Source organism: Polyodon spathula, chromosome 2 (assembly GCF_017654505.1).
Source record: "Polyodon spathula isolate WHYD16114869_AA chromosome 2, ASM1765450v1, whole genome shotgun sequence".
NCBI classification, from domain to species: Eukaryota; Metazoa; Chordata; class Actinopteri; order Acipenseriformes; family Polyodontidae; genus Polyodon; species Polyodon spathula.
This window is the reverse complement of record NC_054535.1, coordinates 71,240,665-71,265,528: the sequence shown is the minus strand read 5'-3', so window position 1 is coordinate 71,265,528 and position 24,864 is coordinate 71,240,665. Positions and strand designations below refer to the sequence as shown.

General features: G+C 42.0%; 1 protein-coding gene across 2 annotated transcripts in view; it reads right to left on the bottom strand.

Moving 5' to 3' along the window:
- Positions 1 to 24,864, bottom strand: part of LOC121299887 (WD repeat and FYVE domain-containing protein 3) — a 98,943-nt gene that overhangs the window by 34,710 nt on the left and 39,369 nt on the right. For both annotated transcript variants that reach the window (XM_041228085.1, XM_041228095.1), the window contains 20 exons: positions 24,143 to 24,371; positions 19,157 to 19,257; positions 18,152 to 18,370; positions 17,619 to 17,800; positions 16,712 to 16,943; positions 14,803 to 14,963; positions 14,120 to 14,231; positions 13,429 to 13,619; positions 12,503 to 12,655; positions 11,846 to 11,919; positions 11,315 to 11,476; positions 9,774 to 9,868; positions 9,263 to 9,383; positions 8,414 to 8,631; positions 7,726 to 7,916; positions 6,801 to 6,935; positions 6,345 to 6,524; positions 4,778 to 5,011; positions 3,959 to 4,058; positions 3,166 to 3,326 (listed from right to left, as the gene is read on the bottom strand). In XM_041228085.1, the coding sequence (XP_041084019.1) occupies positions 3,166 to 3,326; positions 3,959 to 4,058; positions 4,778 to 5,011; positions 6,345 to 6,524; positions 6,801 to 6,935; positions 7,726 to 7,916; positions 8,414 to 8,631; positions 9,263 to 9,383; positions 9,774 to 9,868; positions 11,315 to 11,476; positions 11,846 to 11,919; positions 12,503 to 12,655; positions 13,429 to 13,619; positions 14,120 to 14,231; positions 14,803 to 14,963; positions 16,712 to 16,943; positions 17,619 to 17,800; positions 18,152 to 18,370; positions 19,157 to 19,257; positions 24,143 to 24,371 (3,251 nt within the window). The remainder of the gene's footprint in view (positions 1 to 3,165; positions 3,327 to 3,958; positions 4,059 to 4,777; positions 5,012 to 6,344; positions 6,525 to 6,800; positions 6,936 to 7,725; positions 7,917 to 8,413; positions 8,632 to 9,262; positions 9,384 to 9,773; positions 9,869 to 11,314; positions 11,477 to 11,845; positions 11,920 to 12,502; positions 12,656 to 13,428; positions 13,620 to 14,119; positions 14,232 to 14,802; positions 14,964 to 16,711; positions 16,944 to 17,618; positions 17,801 to 18,151; positions 18,371 to 19,156; positions 19,258 to 24,142; positions 24,372 to 24,864) is intronic.

The window sequence follows — 24,864 nt, the reverse complement described above, 5'->3', positions numbered from 1 at the left end:
CTCCAGTGACTAAAGCAGGAGGGGGAGATCAGACTGATATGTGCAAGTTAGTTCTGTTCAACTATCTAATGTTTAGTTCTGTGCATATTATTTTTACTTATAAATTTATGCTACAAAAGTCTGTGTAATAGACTTTTGCATGCTGCGTTTTCTACGGTTTATTTGAGACCATTTTTAAATGTGTGTAGGAACTTCATCTTCACAAGGTATAGTTGTTCCGCTGTGACCAAACGTTATTTCAATTAGAGTGTTGCTAACCATGGTCTTGTTGCATGTTGAATATAAGACGTTTCTCAATGGCATAAAAAGTTGTTTTTTTTTTTAAAGCATAAAGGTCAATTTCACCTGAATACAGCGAAGACGGGGTGGCAGGGTGAGCTTTGGTTCTGAATACAGTGAAGACGGGGTGGCAGGGTGAGCTTTGGTTCTGAATACAGTGAAGACGGGGTGGCAGGGTGAGCTTTGGTTCTGAATACAGTGAAGACGGGGTGGCAGGGTGAGCTTTGGTTCTGAATACAGTGAAGACGGGGTGGCAGGGTGAGCTTTGGTTCTGAATACAGTGAAGACGGGGTGGCAGGGTGAGCTTTGGTTCTGAATACAGTGAAGACGGGGTGGCAGGGTGAGCTTTGGTTCTGAATACAGTGAAGACGGGGTGGCAGGGTGAGTTTTGGTTCTGAATACAGTGAAGACGGGGTGGCAGGGTGAGCTTTGGTTCTGAATACAGTGAAGACGGGGTGGCAGGGTGAGCTTTGGTTCTGAATACAGTGAAGACGGGGTGGCAGGGTGAGTTTTGGTTCTGAATACAGTGAAGACGGGGTGGCAGGGTGAGCTTTGGTTCTGAATACAGTGAAGACGGGGTGGCAGGGTGAGCTTTGGTTCTGAATACAGTGAAGACGGGGTGGCAGGGTGAGCTTTGGTTCTGAATACAGTGAAGACGGGGTGGCAGGGTGAGCTTTGGTTCTGAATACAGTGAAGACGGGGTGGCAGGGTGAGCTTTGGTTCTGAATACAGTGAAGACGGGGTGGCAGGGTGAGCTTTGGTTCTGAATACAGTGAAGACGGGGTGGCAGGGTGAGCTTCGGTGGTTCTCCTGCATTCTGTATAGAATGATGAAACAACACGCTCCTGAGCTGCTTCCAACTGCTGTTCCTTTAACAAGCTGCTCATCTGATGCCTAAACATTCGTGCACAAATGGCACCTACTTTAAGAAATCTTTGGTCAACTACAGTATTTATTGCAGTAACTGAGGAAATGGTAGTTATGGCTACTGTCTGCATGGAGATACAGAAACAAACGCCCATAGGCAGGTGCTGAATGTATGAGATGAACATAAGAAATATACCTTGTACTAAATTATCAAATGGGATTATTCTGCTAGAAACATTATAGACATTTTTTTTTCCCCATCTGCAACAGGGCCATGTAAAATAATACATCAAAAATGATTGCAGGCTATTATCTGCAATCCTGTTGGAGTCTGGCATGTTAGTGGAGTCAGGATATTCTTACTCGGCATGCTTTCACGTGGAGTCAGGGTATTCTCATCATGCTTTCACGAGGAGTCAGGATGTTCTTACTCAGGATACTTTCATGTGGAGTCAGGGTATTCTCATCATGCTTTCACGAGGAGTCAGGATGTTCTTACTCAGCATACTTTCATGTGGAGTCAGGATATTCTTACTCTGCATGCTTTCACGTGGACTCAGGATATTCTCATCATGCTTTCACGAGGAGTCAGGATATTCTTACTCTGCATGCTGTCACGTGGAGTCAGGATATTCTCATCATGCTTTCACGAGGAGTCAGGATATTCTTACTCAGCATGCTGTCACGTGGAGTCAGGATATTCTTACTCGGCATGCTTTCACGTGGAGTCAGGATATTCTTCCTTGGCATGCTTTCACGAGGAGTCAGGATATTCTTACTCGGCATGCTTTCACGTGGAGTCAGGATATTCTTACTCGGCATGCTTTCATGAGGAGTCAGGGTATTCTTACTCTGCATGCTGTCACATGGAGTCAGGATATTCTTACTCGGCATGCTTTCACGTGGAGTCAGGGTATTCTTACTCGGCATGCTTTCACGTGGAGTCAGGGTATTCTTACTCGGCATGCTTTCACGTGGAGTCAGGATATTCTTACTCTGCATGCTTTCACATGGAGTCAGGATATTCTCATCATGCTTTCACGAGGAGTCAGGGTATTCTTACTCAGCATGCTTTCACATGGACTCAGGATACTCTTACTCGGCATGCTTTCACGTGGAGTCAGGATATACTCGGCATGCTTTCACGTGGAGTCAGGATATTCTCACCATGCTTTCACGTGGAGTCAGCGTATTCTTACTCAGCATGCTTTCACGTGGAGTCAGGTTATTGGAGTACACTGCATTTGCTTTTCCCAATGACTGAGACAGAAGGACAGGGCAGCACAAATTCTCCAGGTATTTCTGGGGACTGTTGTTGCTGATTACTTTCCACAGTCAGACCGGGCATTGAAAGATATGCCCCGTCCTCAAAGCACGATTGGACACTGGGAAGCCAATAATATTGTAGTGTGTCCTGAATACAGCATCTCACCCCCCAACATGAAAAAAACTGCAGCATTTCAGAATAGCATTCCCATTTAAGTCAACTTCTAAACTCAAAGTCCAGTTTGTAAATGGACAGGTATGTGGTTAATGTGCCAGATTTTGTGAAATTAGCCTTTTCTTAAATGTGTCACAGGGAGAGTGTAAAGAGGTGTCTGTAGAACTTTGTAAAGACTATTATCTGTGAATCTTCTAATATTAACTTTAAATAATTTATCCCAAAATTGTACATTAAATGCTCTCTTAAAAAAGAAAACATAATAAAATATTCATGCTGTAGGAACTGCAGTTTATTTACAGTAATTAACTATTACTGTAAGAAAATAAAATTACAAAGGAACAGGACTAGCTTCACTGGCTGCATTCGGGTCAGATGAATGCAAAAGCACTTCTTAAATACAGCCATGAGCATGATGTCATCAACCAATGCAAAAATCTTTCTTAAATCCAGCCATGAGCATGCTGTCATCAACGAATGCAAAAGCATTTCTTAAATCCAGCTGGTCGGCAAGATGCTTCCCAGCTGTCCAATGAGCTGAATGCATTCCCTCAAACCCAGCAGAAGAAGCTTTGTACCTGTCCAATGAGCTGAATGATGAAGTCCACGACCATCTTGGACTCCCTGTTGAACATTCCCTGCCAGAGCTTGTCCACGACTCGCTGAGTGAAATAAAACACATTGTTCACCAGGACCTGGTAACTTCCTCCACTCGTGATGGGCAGGGAGGCATCTTCCCCTGAAAGCGGATGGGAAAGATCAAGGTGACCAGATGTCCCGTTTTGGACAGGACAGTCCCACTTTTGGAACACTGGTCCCTGCATGCAAACGACTTTGTTTTGTGTGTAGCTATAGGCGAAAATTGTGGAAATCAACGCTTTCGTATCACCGTGCCATATTTACAATGCAGTACACTGCAGTTCGTAGTGGGCTGAACACTTTGTGCGTCAAAATAGCCCCTCAAAACAATAGGAGGGACTGTAAAATATGACAAAAGTATTTGAAAACATATTTTTAATTGAAATAAGCACACTGGACTGATAATCCGTGTAGTCGGGACAATTTACTGTATGTGTAGAGTCACAAGATGAATCTGTATGGTCGGAACAATTTACTGTATCTGAACGGATTAAAAAAAAAAAAAAAAAACTGTACCATGCAGCTGGAGTCAATGATTACTTTCCTGGCTATGGTTAAACAAGAAGAGAACACGAATATATTGAGTACATCCTGCAAGTGCACTATGCCAGGGATCACACTGAATCCTTAATATATTGAGTATATCCTGTGAGTGCACCAGAGATCACAGTGAATTCTTAATATATTGCAGTATATCCTTTGAGTGCACCAGAGATCACACTGAATTCTTACCCAGAAGGACCTCAGCAGCAAGCAGGTGCTCCATTACACTGTCCACGATGGAAGTCTGAAACTCTTTCTGTTGGGTTCTAGTTGACCTTTCTGGTGAAGCCTTCCAAAAAATAACAAATTTATTAAAAATAACAATCCAAAAATAATACATACATACATACCCACCACTGTTTAAATATATCCTAGGATTCTGATAAACTTGCTATTGCTAAAGGAAGTCCTTCGCGAGTATATATATAATTATATATCATATAATAGATATATATAATATATATAATGTGTGTGTGTGTGTGTGTGTGTATTGTGTATATGTTGTGTGTGTGTGTGTGTGTATGTGTGTGTGTATATATATATATATATATATATATATACACACACACACACACACACACACACACACACACACACATACATATACACACACATATATGCCAAAATAGAAGTGAAACAGACATTCAGAGTCAGACACTCAATACAGACATCTCGATCCTGATACTATCAAAAACTTCCAAAGAGCCTCCACCACAAGTTAAACCACAACTGGACCAGTGGCTCTCTAAAGATGTGTAAATCTCTGTAAAAAGTGTGACACACATTATACTTCACATCCCCGTGTTCACACATTCCTTTCTAGGTGTCAAGATAAGTAAAAAGCATTCTGTTTTCTTTCAAATAAATTGTTCAAATTCAACAAAGCCTCTGAAACAGCTCAGTCATTTCCAAAGGAGTTTATTCCCACGAGTTGCAGAAGAAAACGGGGATCCTTAAAAGGCTATGATCCAGAAAAAAAAAATGTAGAAGGCTGAAATAGCTCCTCACCTCCAGCAGAAGGTCAATGATGGGAGTCTGCTTGCTGGCTGGTGTCAGGCAGAGGTTGTCCATGATGAGGACCCTCATGAAGTCAAACACATACTTCTTGGCCGGGTGGTTGGTCAGATAGGTCTTTAACCCCACATTGCAGTATTCAGACTGGCTGCGGTTCATGCCAGTGTCGGCAGTGAAGGTTTTAAACTCTTCTGCAGGAGAGCCAACTTCATCATCTAGATCACTGACCTGAGGAGAGACAAACAACAAGAAATAATTTAACCCTTAGGAAGCTCCATCTGTCTAAGAGCAGAGCATGCACGTGCAAACTGAAAATCCTCTAATCATGCACGTGGTCACATTATTGAATCCACTTGACCTACTTATACAGGAGTTGAGAAAGCCTCATGTGTAAGCAGACAGCTTGCCTTCAGAAGCTGCATGATACTGGGCACACATCTTTAGAGATTCCAGTGCCTTCAGAAGCTGCATGACACTGGAAGCACATTTTTAGAGATTCCAGTGCCTTCAGAAACTGCATGTCACTGGGAGCACATCTTTAGAGATTCCAGTGCCTTCAGAAGCTGCATGACACTGGGAGCACATCGTTAGAGGTTTCTGTGCATTCAGAAGCTGCATGGTACTGGGAGAACATCTTTAGAGATTTCTGTGCCTTCAGAAGCTGCATGATACTGGAAGCACATCTTTCCCCTCAATGTAGCTGCTGTACTCACCATTGTGCCCATCAAGACATCATAGAATGGGAACATTTGCAGAAAGCTGCCAATGAAAAGCACAACTATGGTTGAAAGTAGGTCATGAAGGATGTAGACACCTGTCTCCAAGGGTCGTATTAAATCCATTCTCTCATTCAATGGCTAGTCAGTGTATATTTGAAGCATAACTAATTGGCTTTGTTAGTTCAACCAGGGGTTTTATTGTGCTCTCAAAAGGAAGGCATTATTGATCAATAACTTTCAATAACTAGACTTGAATTAGCTTTGTTACTTCAACCAGGAGTTTTACTGTGCTCTCAAAATGAAGGTACTATCAGTATTTATTTTTTTTTTATAACAATTCAGAGTGACCAATTATTATTTATATTTATTTCCCCCCACCACAGCGAGTCTTCACACAGCATAGACGTTCTGAGGGTGTGTGAGCGTCCTCCAATTTCACAAGCCTAAAGCCAGAATTGCTTTTCACAGCCTGGACATGAACTGGCACTGTCCAAGCTGTGTGACTCATCCTGCGGTCCTAGCGGCGGGGCTTTAACTGGATGACCCACTCGGGACCCCCAGAATGAAGGTATCACTGATCAATAACGAGACTTGAATTAGCTTCAAGCTGAGGAAATGCACTCCAAAAAAATAAAATAAATCGAAGTAATAATCAGAGCAAAAGTGGAGCAATCTTTTAGTTTGAATCACCATTGATGTGTTAATAAAAGCATCCCTCCACCCTGCCACACGCACCCAAAATACCAACATGACTGTTAATACTAACAGGCTGGATAATGAGCAGATAGTACTTTTAACAATACACAAATAATTTAAAAGACATTTCAAGTTAAATTGTGTACCATCTCTGAATAGGGCCGGATGTTGAAAGGAAAGACTGTGGCTGCCAGCGCACAGAGGAATTCGGGGCTGATCCACATTGGAGCTAGATCTGGAACATTGTGATACAGATACCGGAAGAACTGCATGAGAGTGACTGGGTATTCCCGCAGCCAGGACCCCTCCTCCTCAGACTGCCAGGGCTGGAAAACACACACAAGCAGGATCGCAAACAGAACTGTGCCGCCAACACTGAACATTTAAATCTAATGGATAGAGATGCTAAATAAACATTCCCGCTGTTAAAAAGGGGCTTGTCTAGTAATCACAAGCCTTGATTTTAGGTGGACTTATACATGTGCAGATAGTAAAAAATATTTTGTTATCAAATATATTTTTTAACTATGATTCTAGACTGACTATTGTTAAATAGTGTTTCCCATCTGTACTCTGCACACCCCTGCAATCAGCACACTTACTAGATTGAGCATGCTCCTGAGCATCCCAAGCAGTAAGAAGGCAGCCTCAGTGCAAACATTATGAATCGATCCCACCGCAGGTCCACTGGAAGCAGGAACTCCAAAAATAAATGTCCAGATGGAGTCTAGATCAAACTACAAATAAAATGCTAATTAATGAAATCTGATTGGTGTAACTCAGCAGTGGCCATATTTATGAAGCATTAGCTTGTCAGTAAATGCATAGGACGGCAATACATTTCTTGGCGCTGAAATGCTTTATAAATCAGCCCCAATATGAGTATCTGATATCCCCTGCAATGAGGCAGCACCAAGGGTCTTATTCACAGACACTGCCTGATTCTCTGAGATTAAAGGTTTAGAACAATGAAAGCAAAATCATTTTTACTGAGCAAAAGAGAATAGAAATGGACTTCAAATCTTCAAACCAAGTTTTATTAACACTCTACCACATATTGTATCCAGGACCACCCTTAAAATGCACGCACACAGAGATAGATGAAAGATAAGGCAGGTATTGATGCACAGAGAGAGATGACAGATAAGGCAGGTATTAATAAACAAAGAGAGATGAAAGATAAGGCAGGTATTGATGAACACAGAGAGATGAAAGATAAGGCAGGTACTGATGCAGAAAGAGATGAAAGATAAGGCAGGTATTGATGAACACAGAAAGAGATGAAAGATAAGGCAGGTATTGATGCAGAGAGAGATGAAAGATAAGGCAGGTACTGATGCACAGAGAGAGATGAAAGATAAGGCAGGTATTGATGAACACAAAGAAAGATGAAAGATAAGGCAGGTATTAACAAAGACTGAAGAAAGGGATTATTGATCACGAGAATATATTGTATGTGTATCAATGCAATGCACAACAAGAGACAAAGCAGCAGAGTGATATAAACCGGACTGTCCTAACAGTTACCTGTAGGTTCCCAGGCAGCTCAGTGACTGGCTGCTGCAGGAACAGGGCCATCAGCAGGAAGTAGAGCTCGGGGACGTTGGTATGTTTGGGTAAGAAGGTCTGAAGAACAGGGAAGCCCGGGAAGTGACAAGCATCACGGTTAATCTCCCGCACTGTGGATCTACCACCTGCACTTCTACCAACATTGAAACCTGGGTTTGAAAAACAAACCAAAAATAATAACATGTAAAACACCACGGACATTCACTTTACCAAGAACGCAACACAAGGCAGATGAAAATACAGCAATGAACTCAGTGTTGTTCTGCTTTATACACTGTACAATGGAATTCTGTGGTGAGAAGTCAAGACTTTCATCAGTATACAGCAAAGCAATAACAGTAACCTTGACTCCTCAGTGAACAGTAACTCACATCACAGTTGGCACAGAGGTTTAAAAAGGGCATAAACTGTTCCCTCTGCTTTGAAGAGTATGGTCTCTGTAAGCTAGCCATGTGGATACATACGACATGCCTCCAACATTTGTCTGCAGATCAATCAAATCAACCTTTCAATCTTAATTTCTTAAGAAACGAAGTGGCCTTCTGTTACAGATGCCACTGCATGCTAAGTTCCAACCCACTCAATTAAAGAGTGTAACAGGAATAAGCCACGACAGTAAGTTTGTATTGTGTTTGTGCATCCCTACCCAGTACAGTGCCGATCTTGTTGGTAAGCACAGAGTCAGTGTGGTCCAGCCAGCCTCCCCCTGTGAGCCCTTCCTTGAAGCGGGTGAGATTGGGCTGGTTGCTGAGCAGGACTATGAGGATCCTCATGGCAGCAGTGACTGTGCTGGAGTGAAGGTGCTCCTCCATGAACATCAGGAGCCAATCAAAACCCAGGATCTTCACCAGGTCCTCACAGGCTCTGCACAGGACAAACAGGCTAGCAATGTGTGTTCCTGGTCTGTTACAAGGAGCTCTAGGAACTAGAGTATGCAGGGTTATAGGCAGCAAGTCAAGTGCATGCCAATGTATTTGTATTAACCTAATTCACATTGAATATATTGCTTACGGTACCCTTTTCTGTCCCACATCTTATAACAATACAGTCTTTAACATGGACCAGTAACAGACTTATTGTTCAGTTTCTTCTGTGTTCTTTCATGCACTGCCAAGGCAAGCAGGGTGAGATCAAGTGCATTTTAACAGTAACGTCAACGGGTAAAACACTGAGGCTGAGGCTGAGGCTGTGCATGCAACAATCTGGTTTCTACCAAAAATGTGCTACTGCACAGCATTCACGTTGTTAATGAAAACCTGTGTGTGTGTGTGTGTGTGTGTGTGTGCATGCGTGCGTGCGTACATGCATGCGAGCTCGTGTCAGCGTGAGACTGTGTCTTTGTGTGTGTACGTGCATGTGTGTGCGTGTGAGAGCGTGTGTGTGTGTGCGCGTAAACGTGTGTCAGTGAGTGTGTGTGTGAAATGATTTCAAAAGGTTTGTTTAGTTAATTCTGTATAGCAGATGGGTGAAGCCCAAGACCTCGGGTCTCACTTACTGTGCATTAACAGTGATCTTCTCCTTCGAGGTGAACAGCAGTTTCAGTAAGATGTCCAGCAGACAGTTCCTTAACAAGATGAGGTTAGCAGAAAGAAGCCCCCCAAAATCATCTTCATTTCCTGTGGAGAAACAGCCCATTCATGATATAAAGCATATTTCATGTTAATGATAAAACTTCCTTTTAGAAATCACATCAACAGCAAGGTACAGCTTCAGAATATACAAACGGTAAACTCATGCCACTAGCCAAAGCTTCTCAGTGGCTTTCTAGATAAGTTATGATGATCACTTGAATACAGAGTTTAATAAATGAGATAATGCAGTTCACAACGCAAGTAGAGCAATCTGTGATATAGGAATAACAATCTGTGATATAGGAAAAGCATGTTCTGCCTGCAGCGTTAGTGTTAAGATTGTTCAGTCCAGTTCTGTACTAACACTGAAGAGTTTACCTCCATCTATCTGTTAAGATTAGTTCTTTGCAGTTCTGCAGTAATTCAAGCACTTACCTCCATCTATCATTTCATCATTGTTAACCTCCATTACCACAAACTTTTCACAGACTGCAAAGGTAGGCAGTGTTGAGGAGATGAACTGACCAAACCTGTAGATTCATAAAGAAGCAGGAACATAGTTTATATTCAATTCGCAAGTAATGATCACATTGTTTTAACCCTTTGTGGTCCTATGTTGGACCAGGTCCGATATTACAATTTTCCCTTTCCGGTCCGATGTCAGAACCTGTCCGACATCATCAAAACAATGTCAAGCACAGGTCTCTAGTCTTTTTCTCTGGAAAAAAATGAAAAAACCAAAAGGACCCGAAAAAAAAAGGGCGGATCTGAGCAATACACAGAGGCTGTGCACCACTGACCTAACATGAACATAAAACAACAAGATAGCTGGTTACGCATCCACCAGTCAAAGAATATCACACACATTTACAGAACTTTTTCAGATGTTATAGTAATAAAATAATGAGCTGGATTGCATTGTTGATGAGTTTGGTGATAAAACGAGTGATAAGGAGAGGATTTATCAGTATGCACTACTATGAAGAGGTATGTGATAAATACAGCGAACAATAAATGCAGTGCCTTTTAAACCTGTTTTACTGTGAAAAAAATACTTTTAAAACAGCGCATGTGAAAATAAATTGGACCTTACGCGACTGACAGGCGCTGAATAAATGGACCGCTAAGGGTTAAAGCACTTCTAAGGTAACAACTGTGATAAAAGCTCTGTAATTAATGGGAGTGTTGAGGAAATGAATTGACCAAACCTCTAGATTCACAAAGAAGCAGCAACATAGTTTATATTCAATTCGCAAGTAATGATCACATTGTTTTAAAGCATTTCCAAGGTAAGGACTGCGATAAAAGTTCTGTAATCGACGGTTGTAATTGTGCAACCTGTTTCATAGTCTTTTGACCCACAGCGTGATGCAAAGACACTTTCACAGATCACATGAATGATTCACTCCTAACCCATGTCAAAGTCTATAATGGATATTTCAGTACCCAGGAGTTTGGTGCAGTTATGTAGTGGGAAACAAAAACATGGAGGCTGTAGGAATACAACAAAAATAAATCTGCATCACAAAAGACATGAAACATGTCTGTCAACATGACAACATGGAGCACGAAAACAGATCAAGCAGGGTTATAGCTATTATGACACCAATAGCTTTTTACTGACCTCATGGCTTACTGGAGGCTGTTTATCCAAGCCTTCCTCATACCCCTGAATCTGTGGGATCATGCATGATTGAGGATCAGCACGTGCTGTCTCTACCAGATCCCAAATGGATTCTTTATATCTGATCTATAAAGTGCACTCTAAGGACGCCCTCAGAATTGAGGATAAGGATAACAGGTGTACAGCATGTATTATCACATGCCCTTGCCTGATTCACATATACTAGTAATAGTATTATAGTACTGTGCTGTGTTTGAAACGCTGGATATCAGAGATATTACAGGGTATTGCTCACCACTGCTGTTATTAGGTACCCTGGGGCACATTCATTATGGGAGGTGATTGGGAGTACCTGAGTACATCATTGCTGTTCGGGAAGCCCTGGAGCAGAAGACTGAGCACATTACTGATGGCTGCAATGGTGGGCTGGGACAGGGAGGTATCTCTTAGCGTGAGCAGCAACTTGGGGATCAGCTGGAACTCTCTCAGTAACTTGGCATTTTTATCTGCCTCACTGTGAAGGTAAAATACATGTATTACACAGCCTTTCAAAGCACAGATACACTCCAAAAAAAAAATGAATTGGAGAATTTCTTCCATTCCTTTTGACCCCAGTAAATATGCTCTCAAGAAAGTATTTTCTTTAAAAAAAACATAAATACATTTGTATACATAATTAACAGAATTCATACGACACAAACGTGTCTGCTCTCTGTAAGGCTACAGATACAATTCAGATCTGTGTCTTTTATTCATTCTTTCTTCAATCACATGCTGTGTGTCACAATATCAGAGTGTGCTTTACTGGTAGCTTTTACCAATATATTAAACATGTTGCCCCTTTTAAATAATATAACCTGAATAATAAATGCTGGAATTTTACCTTGATTCTGTAAGAAGTTCAGTGAAGTGCTCAAACAGGGACAGGTGCAGTTCATATGGAGCATGAAGCCAGACCTGCAAGCAGCAGAGCGCAATCGTTATACAGGCAACACAGGGAGCCACCATCACTACACACAGAGTTGCACATCCCAGTCATCACACTCACAATCAAATAGGGGGGGTTACTCTACAGTATAGTACAGCAAGAACAAACAGTTCATTTCAAGTGGGGCAAGGGCTCACATAATTCCTCTCAGCTGCAATCGTGCTACCCAGACTAAAACTACACTTTAAAAATCTGCTTCTGATTCAGTAGAGTATGAACAAGTCAAGAGTTCAACGAAGCAGTCTTCCACAGATGGAAATGGAAGCTTCTTTGGGTCATAAATCACACAGAAACTGACAGTGCGAGTTTCACTCTGCTGGCCCAGCATCCTGCATTGTGATCCCTGCAGATCTCACTTGCCAGACTGCCCTGGTCAGGACCTCAAGGAATGGCAGGTGCTACAGGACACTGTGCTGCTCAATAGGAGCCTTTCTTGACTGTGGCCTACATGCATCTCAAGCAGCGCGGTTCTGTAAATACTGCAGTTCTGTATGGTACTGGTAAGAAGCAGTGAGCACGCTGTCTGTGCAGACTGAAGGACACAGAACTTACCTCAAAATCACAAAGCAGGTCTTGGAAGGCAGTGGAATTGGGAATGATGGAGGTTTCATGGCCGCTGTCCACTGTACCCACCAGGGAGAAGGTGAGATGAAGAATATGGCTGTTGAGAAGGGAGCGTTTCTTCTTCAGCAGCATTGCAAGTAACTGGAATTGCACGTACAAATAAACAAAGAAACACCATTTAAATGAGGACCTGAAACAACAGGGACAAAAGCTATTCAGTACAAATCACACATCCCCCAGTTTGTGTAGAAGGACAGGCAGGCTCAGGGAAGACTCTTGGTAAAATCAAACACAGTCAGGAGGCTTGGTGATCAAGTGGTTAAAGAAAGGGGTTTGTTACCAGGAGGTTCCCGGTTCAATCCTAGATCAGCCACTGACTCACTGGGTGGGACCCTGAGCAAGTCACTTAACCTCCTTGTGTTCCGTCCTTCGGATGAGATGTAAAAACCGAGGTCCTATTGTAAGTGACTCTGCAGCAGCAGTTGTGGTGCACAGTTCACCCCCAGGTCTTTGCAAGTCATTCTGGATAAAAGCCTCTGATAAATGACTAAATGATATATGATAAGTAATCTAAACACTGACTGGAGATGTTTTTTTTTTATCACCAGTCGTATGCTCACTCCAATGTTAAATTCTACCCTGATCTGCTATGTCAGTCTGGGGCTAAAGAGTGTGTAAACATATCAAAGTCACAGTGAAACAGAGACAATATTGTGCCAAGGGCTTTGGTAATGAAGATTATCATGTTCTAGGAAGATCAAAGATGAATATCCATACCTGTCTGATCACTAATGTCACAACTGTACCTTAAAAATGTTTTTTACAGATATGATTTCCACTGAATATACATTTCCATTTGAATACCCTGCAAGCCGTGTGTCACATATTTCCATGTGGGTCCTGCATGCTGGTACCTGATAGCCTTTGATTCTTTCCATCTCCTTGCTGGCTAGAGAGTTGCTCTTCACTACACACACCAGAGCTTTTACTGCAGCATACAGTCCCTCAACATCTGATGCCATGGCAACCAGGCCAAGGGTGGCTGCAGCTCCCCCGATATACTGCAGGTTCGTTGCAACTGGTTTAGGAACAAATTCTCTCACTCCTAATAAGATAAAACAAAAATGTTTTGTGCTACTACAATATATCTCTTTGCATCAGCTTACTGTATAATATATATATATATATATATATATATATATATATATATATATATATATATATATATATATATATATATAGCCTGTGGTACTGCTGACATAGCTGGAAACATCCTTGTATCTGAGTCATAGCCTGCCCAGAAGACAAATCAATAAGTTTTCTTTTTTACTTGGAAGAAACCAATTAAGTACAAAATAAAGCACCGTCTTAAATAAAGCAAATGTCTAACCTTTCAATACAGCTGGGATAGGAACTCACAGCTCAGACACTGATGTCAAATCATAAGTGCCTTGAGCAGCTGTCAGTGCAGCCAGTGTGTCACTCTTATATTAATACAGGCTGTGCATTGAGCTGTCAATGCAGCCCAGTGTGTCACTCTTATATTAATACAGGCTGTGCACTGAGCTGTCAGTGCAGCCCAGTGAATCACTCTTGGTTACATACCTAGGTACCCAATGACAGCAGCCCCAATAGTGCGCGCTGGTCCATTTAGATGTCCTGCAGAGTTGTGCAATAGCTTGACTGGGGTAGCATTTTCATGGGAGGAAACGGTCAGCTGGGGAAGTTAATTACAAAATTATTAGATTAAAAACAACAATAAAAACAATAATGATTTCTGTACAGATCTAGTAGGTTTAACATTCAATTATACCAACAAGGCTTTGATCAACATGATAGATCTATGAATCGTTACTCCAGTCTATCTAACCATATATTAAAATGTACATAAATATACAAAAAGCACCTAACTGAAACTAGTCTCAGTCCAAATGATACCAGTATGTAAAATGCATTACGGCAGCAATGGTAGTTTGTAAGCAGAATGAAAAGCCTGGAACTGTAATATCCTTGCCTATGATGCAGGTTTAATCCAGGCATGGACAGTACATTGAACTGATGTAGATTCAACATCATTCAGAATGCTGTGTTGGTCCAGTTCACAAACTGCCTTTAAAACTGAAATCAAATATGCATCAGTTCACAGTTGCATTTAAGACTTCTCTAAAGCATATGCATAAGAAGCTAAGATCAATTTAATTTGAAAAAAATGGTGAAATAAAGCAGATCGAAACAAAACATTTCCTAAGAATGAAGCAAGTGGCTCTACAGTGCAAATGAGTGCTCACCTGTTTAGCGATGGCTTTGCCGTCCAGCTTGTTGTACACTTTCCTGATCTTGGCCACAGTGAGCGCAGACACAGAGAGTGCAGAGAGCCCAAAGGAAACCTTCTCCTCAGGCACCAGGGCCACAGGACAGGAGCCAGCGGCTTCAGCCTTGGAGTCTTTACCTGCAAAGAGGAACGTGTCACAAGGTCTCAACACACATTACACACTAATAATGCAGCATTAATACAATAAACTGCTGTGGAATTAGTGAAGCATTACTGTCAATTAATATACAAACTCAACTATATACAGCTGATGAGCTCTGCAGAGGATCTTACACGTATTATTATTATTATTATTATTATTATTATTATTATTATGGTATCATGGATTCTTTACAGCAAGTTTCAAGATTCTAAAAATAAAAGTCCTGTTGCCTTTTAGAGGACAGCTACCTGATTGTGAGATTTAGAATTGATCATGCACTATTCTGAACAGTCAACTTTCCAGCAATACCCATTACTTCATTGTACTACAAAATGAAATGTCAAATCACCTCTCCAGTCAAAATCACCTTTCATACTATACAGCACTTGTATAATCTCCACTCAGTTAGCTATTCGTAGAACCAGCCATGCTCCCCAATGAGAGGTGTGAAGCACTGGTGTTGAAATCCACGGTGTGTGGACATGCTGACAGGGGGAAAACCCTTTCATAAGGAGGTGCATTATCCCAAACACACATCCTGTGATGCTTCATGCCACATTGGATCAGTGCAGCGGCTGTGCGCTTTACTTTGGGGATGGGCATATTATTACACACGTGCTGTTCTACAGTAATTGGAAAGGTTCCATTCTACGGCTTACATAAGCATGCCTCATTACCATCATAACCGCTACATAGTTTAATCAATGACAGCAGGAAATTGCATGTTGATTAAAAATAACATTGAGACTCTGAACAGTTTACAGTATTCATGCAAATCAAACTTTCACTAAGTATATATATATATATATATATATATATATATATATATATATATATATATATATATATATATATAGATAGATACATGGATCTATGTGGACCTTCACAACCATTGATAGCCTACATCGGAGGATGCCTTTTGTTCTCCTGGAACACAAAGCAATGGAGTACAAAGCAATGGGAAAAAAGTACTTTGTTAAGCTAGTTGTTGAGTGAGGCAGCTAGTGAAGACTCATGCTATGCTGTGGAGTGAGGCAGTTAGTGAAGACTTGTGCCATGCTGTTGAGTGGGGCAGTTAGTGAAGACTCGTGCCTTGCTGTGGAGGGCTGTACCAGCAAAGCTCGGTGTGGTGTATGTTACAGTTTTCAATGGAGTGTGTTCGGTGGTTTTAAATTTTCATTATTGTATTTCCTCATCTTTCTGTTTAACAGTGAGTCCAAGAACTGTTTCACTTCTGCTTCTGAGAGTGTGAGCGTGTCTGTTACTTTCCATAAAACCTCCCTGAAACTAACAGGAGTTTTTACAGAAACAAATAACAGAAATTGTGTGGTTGTGACATACAGGGAGGTAATGGAGCTAGATCGCCTTCTATAGCCCATGGTGGTAGTCCACCGATCATGATGTAATGATTACAAAAGGGGGAACAATCGTTCCCTTCAAAACAAGGAATGTATTACTTAACTAATTCCCCATAAGAGAAAATCATTTTTATGACTAACTTTAAAAATTACAAAGGTTAGGTTTGTCAAAATTGTACAATCAAACAGTTATTCGGTGTAATTTAAGAATTCCAACCCCTATATGAATGTGAGGAGAATTCCTCTGCAGTAAATATGAGGTCTGCAGTATTGAAGGGATGAAACCCAAGGCTAATGCAGGTTTTAGATGTTTCCATTACAAACGGTTTTGTTAAAATAAATGAAGAAACAGAAGTTGAAGTTACCTGGAAGGTAAACTGCTTGGAAGCTGCCAGCGTAGTTTGGTCCGAGTTCATAAATGGTGGAGACACTGGAAGCAGGGAGGACGTCCTCCAGGAAGTGTGTGGGCCCGAGGCGCCACACCAGTGTGGAGAGCTGGCGCTGGGCAGGGGGAGAGCCCACATAGCAGTACACCGTGCTGACCACCGGGGGGTTTGTGGAGCCAGAGCCACCAGGGCTGCTGTGGACATAGTGGAGCTGGACACACACACACAGGAGAATGCATTGAAAACACATGTTAGTAACATACTTCCCAGCCATAACTGTAAATACAATTGTCTTTTAATGCAGATCCACATGTCCTGCATCTATCGCCCGTATATGTGAAAATGTAAGTGTGACGCACTGGCAGAGGGACAGGAACAGACAGATGGAATAGATACTCCAAAGAGCACATGATTCACACTGCTAATAACTAGCTACAGAATGTCCTTCCCATCAGGACTGAATCAGCGTTTCTCTAGAGGAATACAAAAGTCACAACTAAAGAGGAACGTATACAATCCAATAAGTGTCGTTTTGTTTTAATTGGGAACTCATTTGTTTTAAATGTTTCCTGTGCACAGAAGATGACCCTCTTCAGTTTTGCTGCAATGACTGCTCTATTGCGCTACTCTGCAGATTTTCTTCCTCCAACTCATAAATGCCTTCATGTACACCCATTTTCGTAAATATGAAATGCTTTACCACATCCCTTTTGTAACGGGGTTTTAAAGCCAGCAAGGGGCAGCTTTTATTCGAATGCCACTATTTAGCTAATTTATTGGGGGTGGGGGAGGGATTGACAGTATATGTGATCCCAGTGCTGAAAAGGTTAAAGAAGTTATAAATATAAACCCTTCAAAACTCCTATCCCCAGTTCCTCAGACATACCTTGACAGTGTTTACCAGCTGCCCATCAATGTAGAGTGTGGCTGTGCTGTTCTTCAGCATGCCCTTACTCATCACCAACACTAGGTGATGCCACTGCGCCTCACTAATGAGGTCACCACAGCGGAAACGAGCACAGCAGGGGAGGATCTCGTAGAAAGAGGATTCCTCGCTGAAGTCATCCACTAAGAAGAGAAGAAAACAAAACAAGAACATATCAGACAAACCCGAGACCGTCTATCAGTGTTAGGACAGGAGATATCCGAGCACCTCAATCAGAGTGTTAGAGGACACAGTAACACAATGACTGCACAATGTCGAGTAGCAACTAACTTGAAATCTATCATCAACCAGTTAGCAGTCACATAGTATTCTGAAAATCTAAGGCAACATTTTTGAGGCATGAAAAAACTGCCAGAACAAATCATATAAATTGCTTAACGTGCTTGTAAATTGAAGGAAGAAATACTGTCAGATAAGGTTTCAAATTTGACAAGAACGTTCCTTCCAGTCCTTTACAATTCGTCAGCACTTGCCATAACTGTGCAGCAGCTCCTCTTTGGTGGACACGGTGAGGGACCTGTCCTTTGCGGAGAGGACGATGGCCAGGCACACATAGTGCTGCTCTGAGGAGGAGGCCCTTCGCACCACAGTGAGGAGCCGCACAGGGTGGTGATTAGGAGGGGTGCTGAAGCGCTCAATGCAAAACCATGAGGAGTAGGTTAGGCCAGACGGAGGTGGGAACAGCCTTTCACCTACAAACACAAGAAAGAAGAACAAAATGCAGAGGAATAAAAAAGAAACAACAACATGGAGACCATTCTCATGCTTCTTTAATAAAATATGTTATATCAACATGTACACTTTTTCTATTTTTTTACCTTGTTTGGGAGCAGAGCCAGGAAGTTTAAAAAATATTTAAGGACAGGATGCATAGGAAACAGAACATTAATACTTACTATTACTATTTTAAATTTTGTTGGTAATGCATTCAAAAGTACACCCCTACTAGTTATGAGCTATTTTATGTAACACAAAAACACCTCTACAGTATATCAAGTATATTCATAAAAATGAAATTGTACATTTTCAACCATGTGACCTCTAAATAGAGGCCAAACAGTCTCAAGCTGCAGTCTATATATAAATCTCCACTTAGACATTTCAAGAGGATTTTGTCAGCTGAAAACCTTCAATTAACTCTTTCATGTCGCACTACTAAGAACATAGGCTGGCATCAGTTCAGAAACTACTGATGACATCATGCAGAGGTCTTAACATTAACCCTATGTTACCCATCTGATCTGAAGATACTGAGTCTAAGTAACATGATAGAACCAGTAGAACCAACATTTAAAACCAGTTATTTGTGTGGAAAATCTACTTATTATTCGTCCAGCAGCATTATACTTGATAATATTAGTAAGGTACAATAAATGAACAATAATTTTAAAAAGCCATCAGCATTCAAAACATCAAGCACATTCTACCCAAGGAGTGCATCATTGTGCATGGAATATCAACAGCATAATCAAACATACCATTTCCTATTCCACTGACAACAGCCCCATCACTGACTCCAGATGCAGGGACATTATTCGAAGGAGCATTATGTGGAGCCAAACTTGGCATGAAGAGGCAGCTGAGGGGAAAAGGAGAAATTGAAATATAGAGGCAGGCAGAATAACTGCAGGTAAAAGACCGAACGTCATTGCTCTTCTTGCTTGTTTATTGGCTCACTGTGAGTTCCCAATGATTCAGATTGTTCTCTGCTCAGTGTGTGTTCCCAACGATTATGATTGTTCTCTGCTCAGTGTGTGTGTTCCCAATAATTCTGATTGTTCTCTGCTCACTGTGTGTTCCCAATGATTATGATTGTTCTCTGCTCAGTGTGTGTGTTCCCAGTGATTCAGATTGTTCTCTGCTCAGTGTGTGTGTTCCTAATGATTCTGATTGTTCTCTGCTCACTGTGCGTGTTCCCAGTGATTCTGATTGTTCTCTGCTCAGTGTGTGTTCCCAATGATTCAGATTGTTCTCTGCTCAGTGTGTGTGTTCCCAATGATTCTGATTGTTCTCTGCTCAGTGTGTGTGTTCCCAATGATTCTGATTGTTCTCTGCTCAGTGTGTGTTCCCAATGATTCTGATTGTTCTCTGCTCAGTGTGTGTGTTCCCAATGATTCAGATTGTTCTCTGCTCAGTGTGTGTTCCCAATGATTCTGATTGTTCTCTGCTCAGTGTGTGTGTTCCCAATGATTCTGATTGTTCTCTGCTCACTGTGTGTTCCCAATGATTATGATTGTTCTCTGCTCAGTGTGTGTGTTCCCAATGATTCAGATTGTTCTCTGCTCAGTGTGTGTGTTCCCAATGATTCTGATTGTTCTCTGCTCAGTGTGTGTGTCCCAATGATTCTGATTGTTCTCTGCTCAGTGTGTGTGTTCCCAATGATTCTGATTGTTCTCTGCTCAGTGTGTGTTCCCAATGATTCTGATTGTTCTCTGCTCAGTGTGTGTGTTCCCAATGATTCTGATTGTTCTCTGCTCAGTGTGTGTTCCCAATGATTCTGATTGTTCTCTGCTCAGTGTGTGTGTTCCCAATGATTCTGATTGTTCTCTGCTCACTGTGTGTTCCCAATGATTCTGATTGTTCTCTGCTCAGTGTGTGTTCCCAATGATTCTGATTGTTCTCTGCTCAGTGTGTGTTCCCAATGATTCTGATTGTTCTCTGCTCACTGTGTGTTCCCAATGATTCTGATTGTTCTCTGCTCAGTGTGTGTTCCCAATGATTCAGATTGTTCTCTGCTCAGTGTGTGTGTTCCCAATGATTCTGATTGTTCTCTGCTCAGTGTGTGTGTTCCCAATGATTCCTCTGCTCAGTGTGTGTTCCCAATGATTCGGATTGTTCTCTGCTCAGTGTGTGTGTTCCCAATGATTCAGATTGTTCTCTGCTCAGTGTGTGTTCCCAATGATTCTGATTGTTCTCTGCTCAGTGTGTGTGTTCCCAATGATTCTGATTGTTCTCTGCTCACTGTGTGTTCCCAATGATTCTGATTGTTCTCTGCTCAGTGTGTGTGTTCCCAATGATTCTGATTGTTCTCTGCTCAGTGTGTGTGTTCCCAATGATTCTGATTGTTCTCTGCTCAGTGTGTGTTCCCAATGATTCTGATTGTTCTCTGCTCAGTGTGTGTGTTCCCAATGATTCTGATTGTTCTCTGCTCAGCGTGTGTTCCCAATGACTCTGATTGTTCTCTGCTCAGTGTGTGTGTTCCCAATGATTCTGATTGTTCTCTGCTCAGTGTGTGTTCCCAATGACTCTGATTGTTCTCTGCTCAGTGTGTGTGTTCCCAATGATTCTGATTGTTCTCTGCTCAGTGTGTGTGTTCCCAATGATTCTGATTGTTCTCTGCTCAGTGTGTGTGTTCCCAATGATTCTGATTGTTCTCTGCTCAGTGTGTGTTCCCAATGATTCGGATTGTTCTCCGCTCACTGTGCGTGTTCCCAGTGATTCAGATTGTTCTCTGCTCAGTGTGTGTGTTCCCAATGATTCTGATTGTTCTCTGCTCAGTGTGTGTGTTCCCAATGATTCTGATTGTTCTCTGCTCAGTGTGTGTGTTCCCAATGATTCTAATTGTTCTCTGCTCAGCGTGTGTTCCCAATGATTGATTGTTCTCTGCTCAGCGTGTGTTCCCAATGATTCTGATTGTTCTCTGCTCAGCGTGTGTTCCCAATGATTCTGATTGTTCTCTGCTCAGTGTGTGTGTTCCCAATGATTCTAATTGTTCTCTGCTCAGCGTGTGTTCCCAATGATTGATTGTTCTCTGCTCAGCGTGTGTTCCCAATGATTCTGATTGTTCTCTGCTCACTGTGCATGTTCCCAGTGATTCTGATTGTTCTCTGCTTTTTTTAACCAAAATGAATTTCTGAAGTGAGACAAAAACAACTACTACGACTACTGCTACTACTACTACTACTACTACTACTACTAATAATAATAATAATAATAATAATAATAATAACAACAACAACAACAACAGGTAGGCCTGTTAAACAAGTAACTAAGCAGGATGAGCAACAGTGAACACAGAGCAAGATATTAAACAGGTAAGAAATGAGTTATCAGACTGGCATGCAGTCGCTTGCGGTGTATCCACACATGCACAGTAATGAGTTCTGATACAGACACAGAATAAGCCCTAGAGAACACACTGACGCAGTAACAGAACCCAAATACAATAGGGGGCGCTGTCCCCCACATGAGCTGCTGCAAGCTGGCATCGGGGAGGTGGTGAGCTGATAGTTCCATCTTTTAGGCAATCACAGGGTGTTTACAGACAGTGACATCCCAAAATAGAGGCTTGTTCAGAACATTGAGAAAGAAATGTTTAACTGATGTTTCCTTCAACAAACGGTACACAAATGCCTACTGTATGCAACGCTTTCAAGTAATTCTGTAAGATCAATAGCAGACGTTCACACTGGCAACATTTGATTTGTATCAATTAAAAACTAAAAATACTGTAAAGGCCCTGCAAAAAATAAAAACGATAACAAATGTCTATGTGTCTGTTTGAGCATTTAAAAGGCACAAACCAAAGTTTACAGCAACACTTGCGCTTTCTAATATTGTAACAGTACAAATGGAAGTAAAAGAAGGGCCCATTGATTTCCAGTCTCATAACCTGTTAGGGCTGTGGAGCCCTAACTCTCAGAGTGGAGCTGTTAGCTATACTTCCTTTAGTCTCCTCCGCTCGCATGAACAAACGACTGAAACTGGCTGTGAATGAGGAAGGCAGGTCCTGAGACGTAACACAAAACATACACTATAAGAATGCACACTGTGCCCCATACATGCTCTGTGCTGCAGAGATGCAGTATGTCATCTTATGATGTGAGCTCAATGTCTTAGTAAAAGACATGCCTCTGTCAATCATGTTACTGGTCTCTCAGAGTATTCATATGCAAGCAGTTTGAGGCAATACTTTATTGGCTAATGAGGATTTTATAAATATAAGAAAATGTAAATGGTACAGTATTTATTGTGTGCAGATACAAAGTCTCAAATACCTCTTACGGGTTGTGGGTGGAATTTAGTAAGGCTACAAATGTAACTTGTATTGTTTTCAGTGTTTCAGAGTGGTTCTGTTCCAGTACTGTAACTTGCATTGTTTTCAGTGTTTCAGAGTGGTTCTGTTCCAGTACTGTAACTTGCATTGTTTTCAGTGTTTCAGAGTGGTTCTGTTCCAGTACTGTAACTTGCATTGTTTTCAGTGTTTCAGAGTGGCTCTGTTCCAGTACTGTTACTTGCATTGTTTTCAATGGTTCAGAGTGGTTCTGCTCCAGTACTGTAGCTTGCATTGTTTTCAATGGTTCAGAGTGGTTCTGGGTTCTGTTGTTCCAATACTGAGTGATAATTTTCTCTGAATCTATTTACCTGGCCGCAAGCTTCTTTTGCCCATCTGGAGAATCCTAACTGCCGGGACTGTGCTGCCTTCCTCATTGCATTGAAATTATTTGACAACATAACTCTGCCAGCCCCACCTACGTTCCATTTCTATTGGATCTTGGAATTAAGATAAGAGGTTCATTATCTTTGGACCACATAAATATTGTGAATTTTATGCATGTGTGCCTCTATTATGAATGTGTGCCTCTGTAACAGGGAGAGATCTGTGCTGACCCTGCTGGCGTGTTCACGGGCTGCAGGAAGAGGGCGGCAGTCGTCCAACAACCGCCTGTAAGTCATGGCAGTGACACGGGGAGGTGGGAAAGTGGGTGTGTAGACTTTCCCCCTCTCTGAATGGCTGAGAGGCGCGTCTTGGGAGATTGTTAGCCCTATAAATTAACGCTCCGTTGTTTCCTCAGGTCTGCCCACTTAGACGCACCGAGACTGCGGAAGCTCTGATCCAGAACTGGGAATCAGGCGAAACAAAGAGAGTTTCACAGTGAGACAGAGAGAGCGGGGAACCCTTGGGCAGACCCCTGCGTATTGTAAAAGAGAAGGCTAGTTAGCCTACAGAGTAGGACGGTGATCCGGGTCGTGCGGGTAGCGGCGACCGGGATAACGCTGCCGAGTGCAGCACCTTTTATTTGTAGTTTTATTACTGTTTTATTTTCCATTGTTCTTTTCGCCTTCTGTTTTCTTTATTATTTCTTTGAGCACCTGCGAGTGCATTTGCTGTTCACGTACCAGCTGTGGTATTTCCGTGGTGCTGTCTATCATCGTTGAAAGGCAGCCCACGGTCAACAGTGCCCTCTGCCGGAAAAAGCAAGAACTTTGAAAATAAAACTGGGCACCTGTGTGGTGTTTTCAAGTACACCTGTCTGTCTCCTAGTCAGTGAATTACCCACACCCCTTCCACAGCCTCTATTATGAATATTATGCATGTATGCCTCTATTATGAATGCTGTGAATATTATGCATGTGTGCCTCTATTTTGAATGTTCTGCACGGCATTCAGAAGCTTCTTGTATTACAACATGCATCTCCTTTTCTCACACGTGTACATGCAGAAGCAGAGAACAGCCGCTCACCCAAACCCTTCCAGAGATGTGTCAAACTCCACAAAGGCTGGGGTGACTGCTGAGCCATGAAGCCTGATATCATGTGGGGTTGTCATGGAGACCAGGCACTTCACTCTGGTTAGAGGCACTGTGCTTCCTTCTGCTGACCTCACCAGACTCCTGCTTATCCTGTACTGGTTATTATCTTCATTCACAGCGAACACGCTGTCCGGACCCTCCATCGACATGGTCATACTGTCTGGAGAAATAGAAACAACAGTGATTCAAGACAACAAGCAAAAGCACATACTGTAACAGAATATACAAGAGGCCAAGCAGATGCATATTACCATGAATAAAGGGACTGAGAACCAAACAAGTTGTTTTCTCTTTTAGAATGGCTCAGTTAACTTCCTTTGCCCTACACAAGCAGTTCTGAACAAGTGGATTCTCTTGTACGATGGCTCAGCTAACTTCCTTCTTTTTTTTTTTTAATTTAGTACTTGCCAATTCATTTTTTGTAATTTTAGTGTCCAATTATTTTTTTTAGCTCAGCTCACCGCTATCACCCTTGCGCTGAATCTGTAGGGGCAAAGACGAACACAACCTGTCCTCCGAATTGTGTGCCGTTAGCCGTCCGTTTTGTTACACACTGCAGACTCCCCATGCAGCCACCCTGAGCTACAGCGTCTGAAGGCAATGTAGCCCTGGGCAGTTTACAGACAAGCCTGCAGGTGCCGGCCAGACCACAG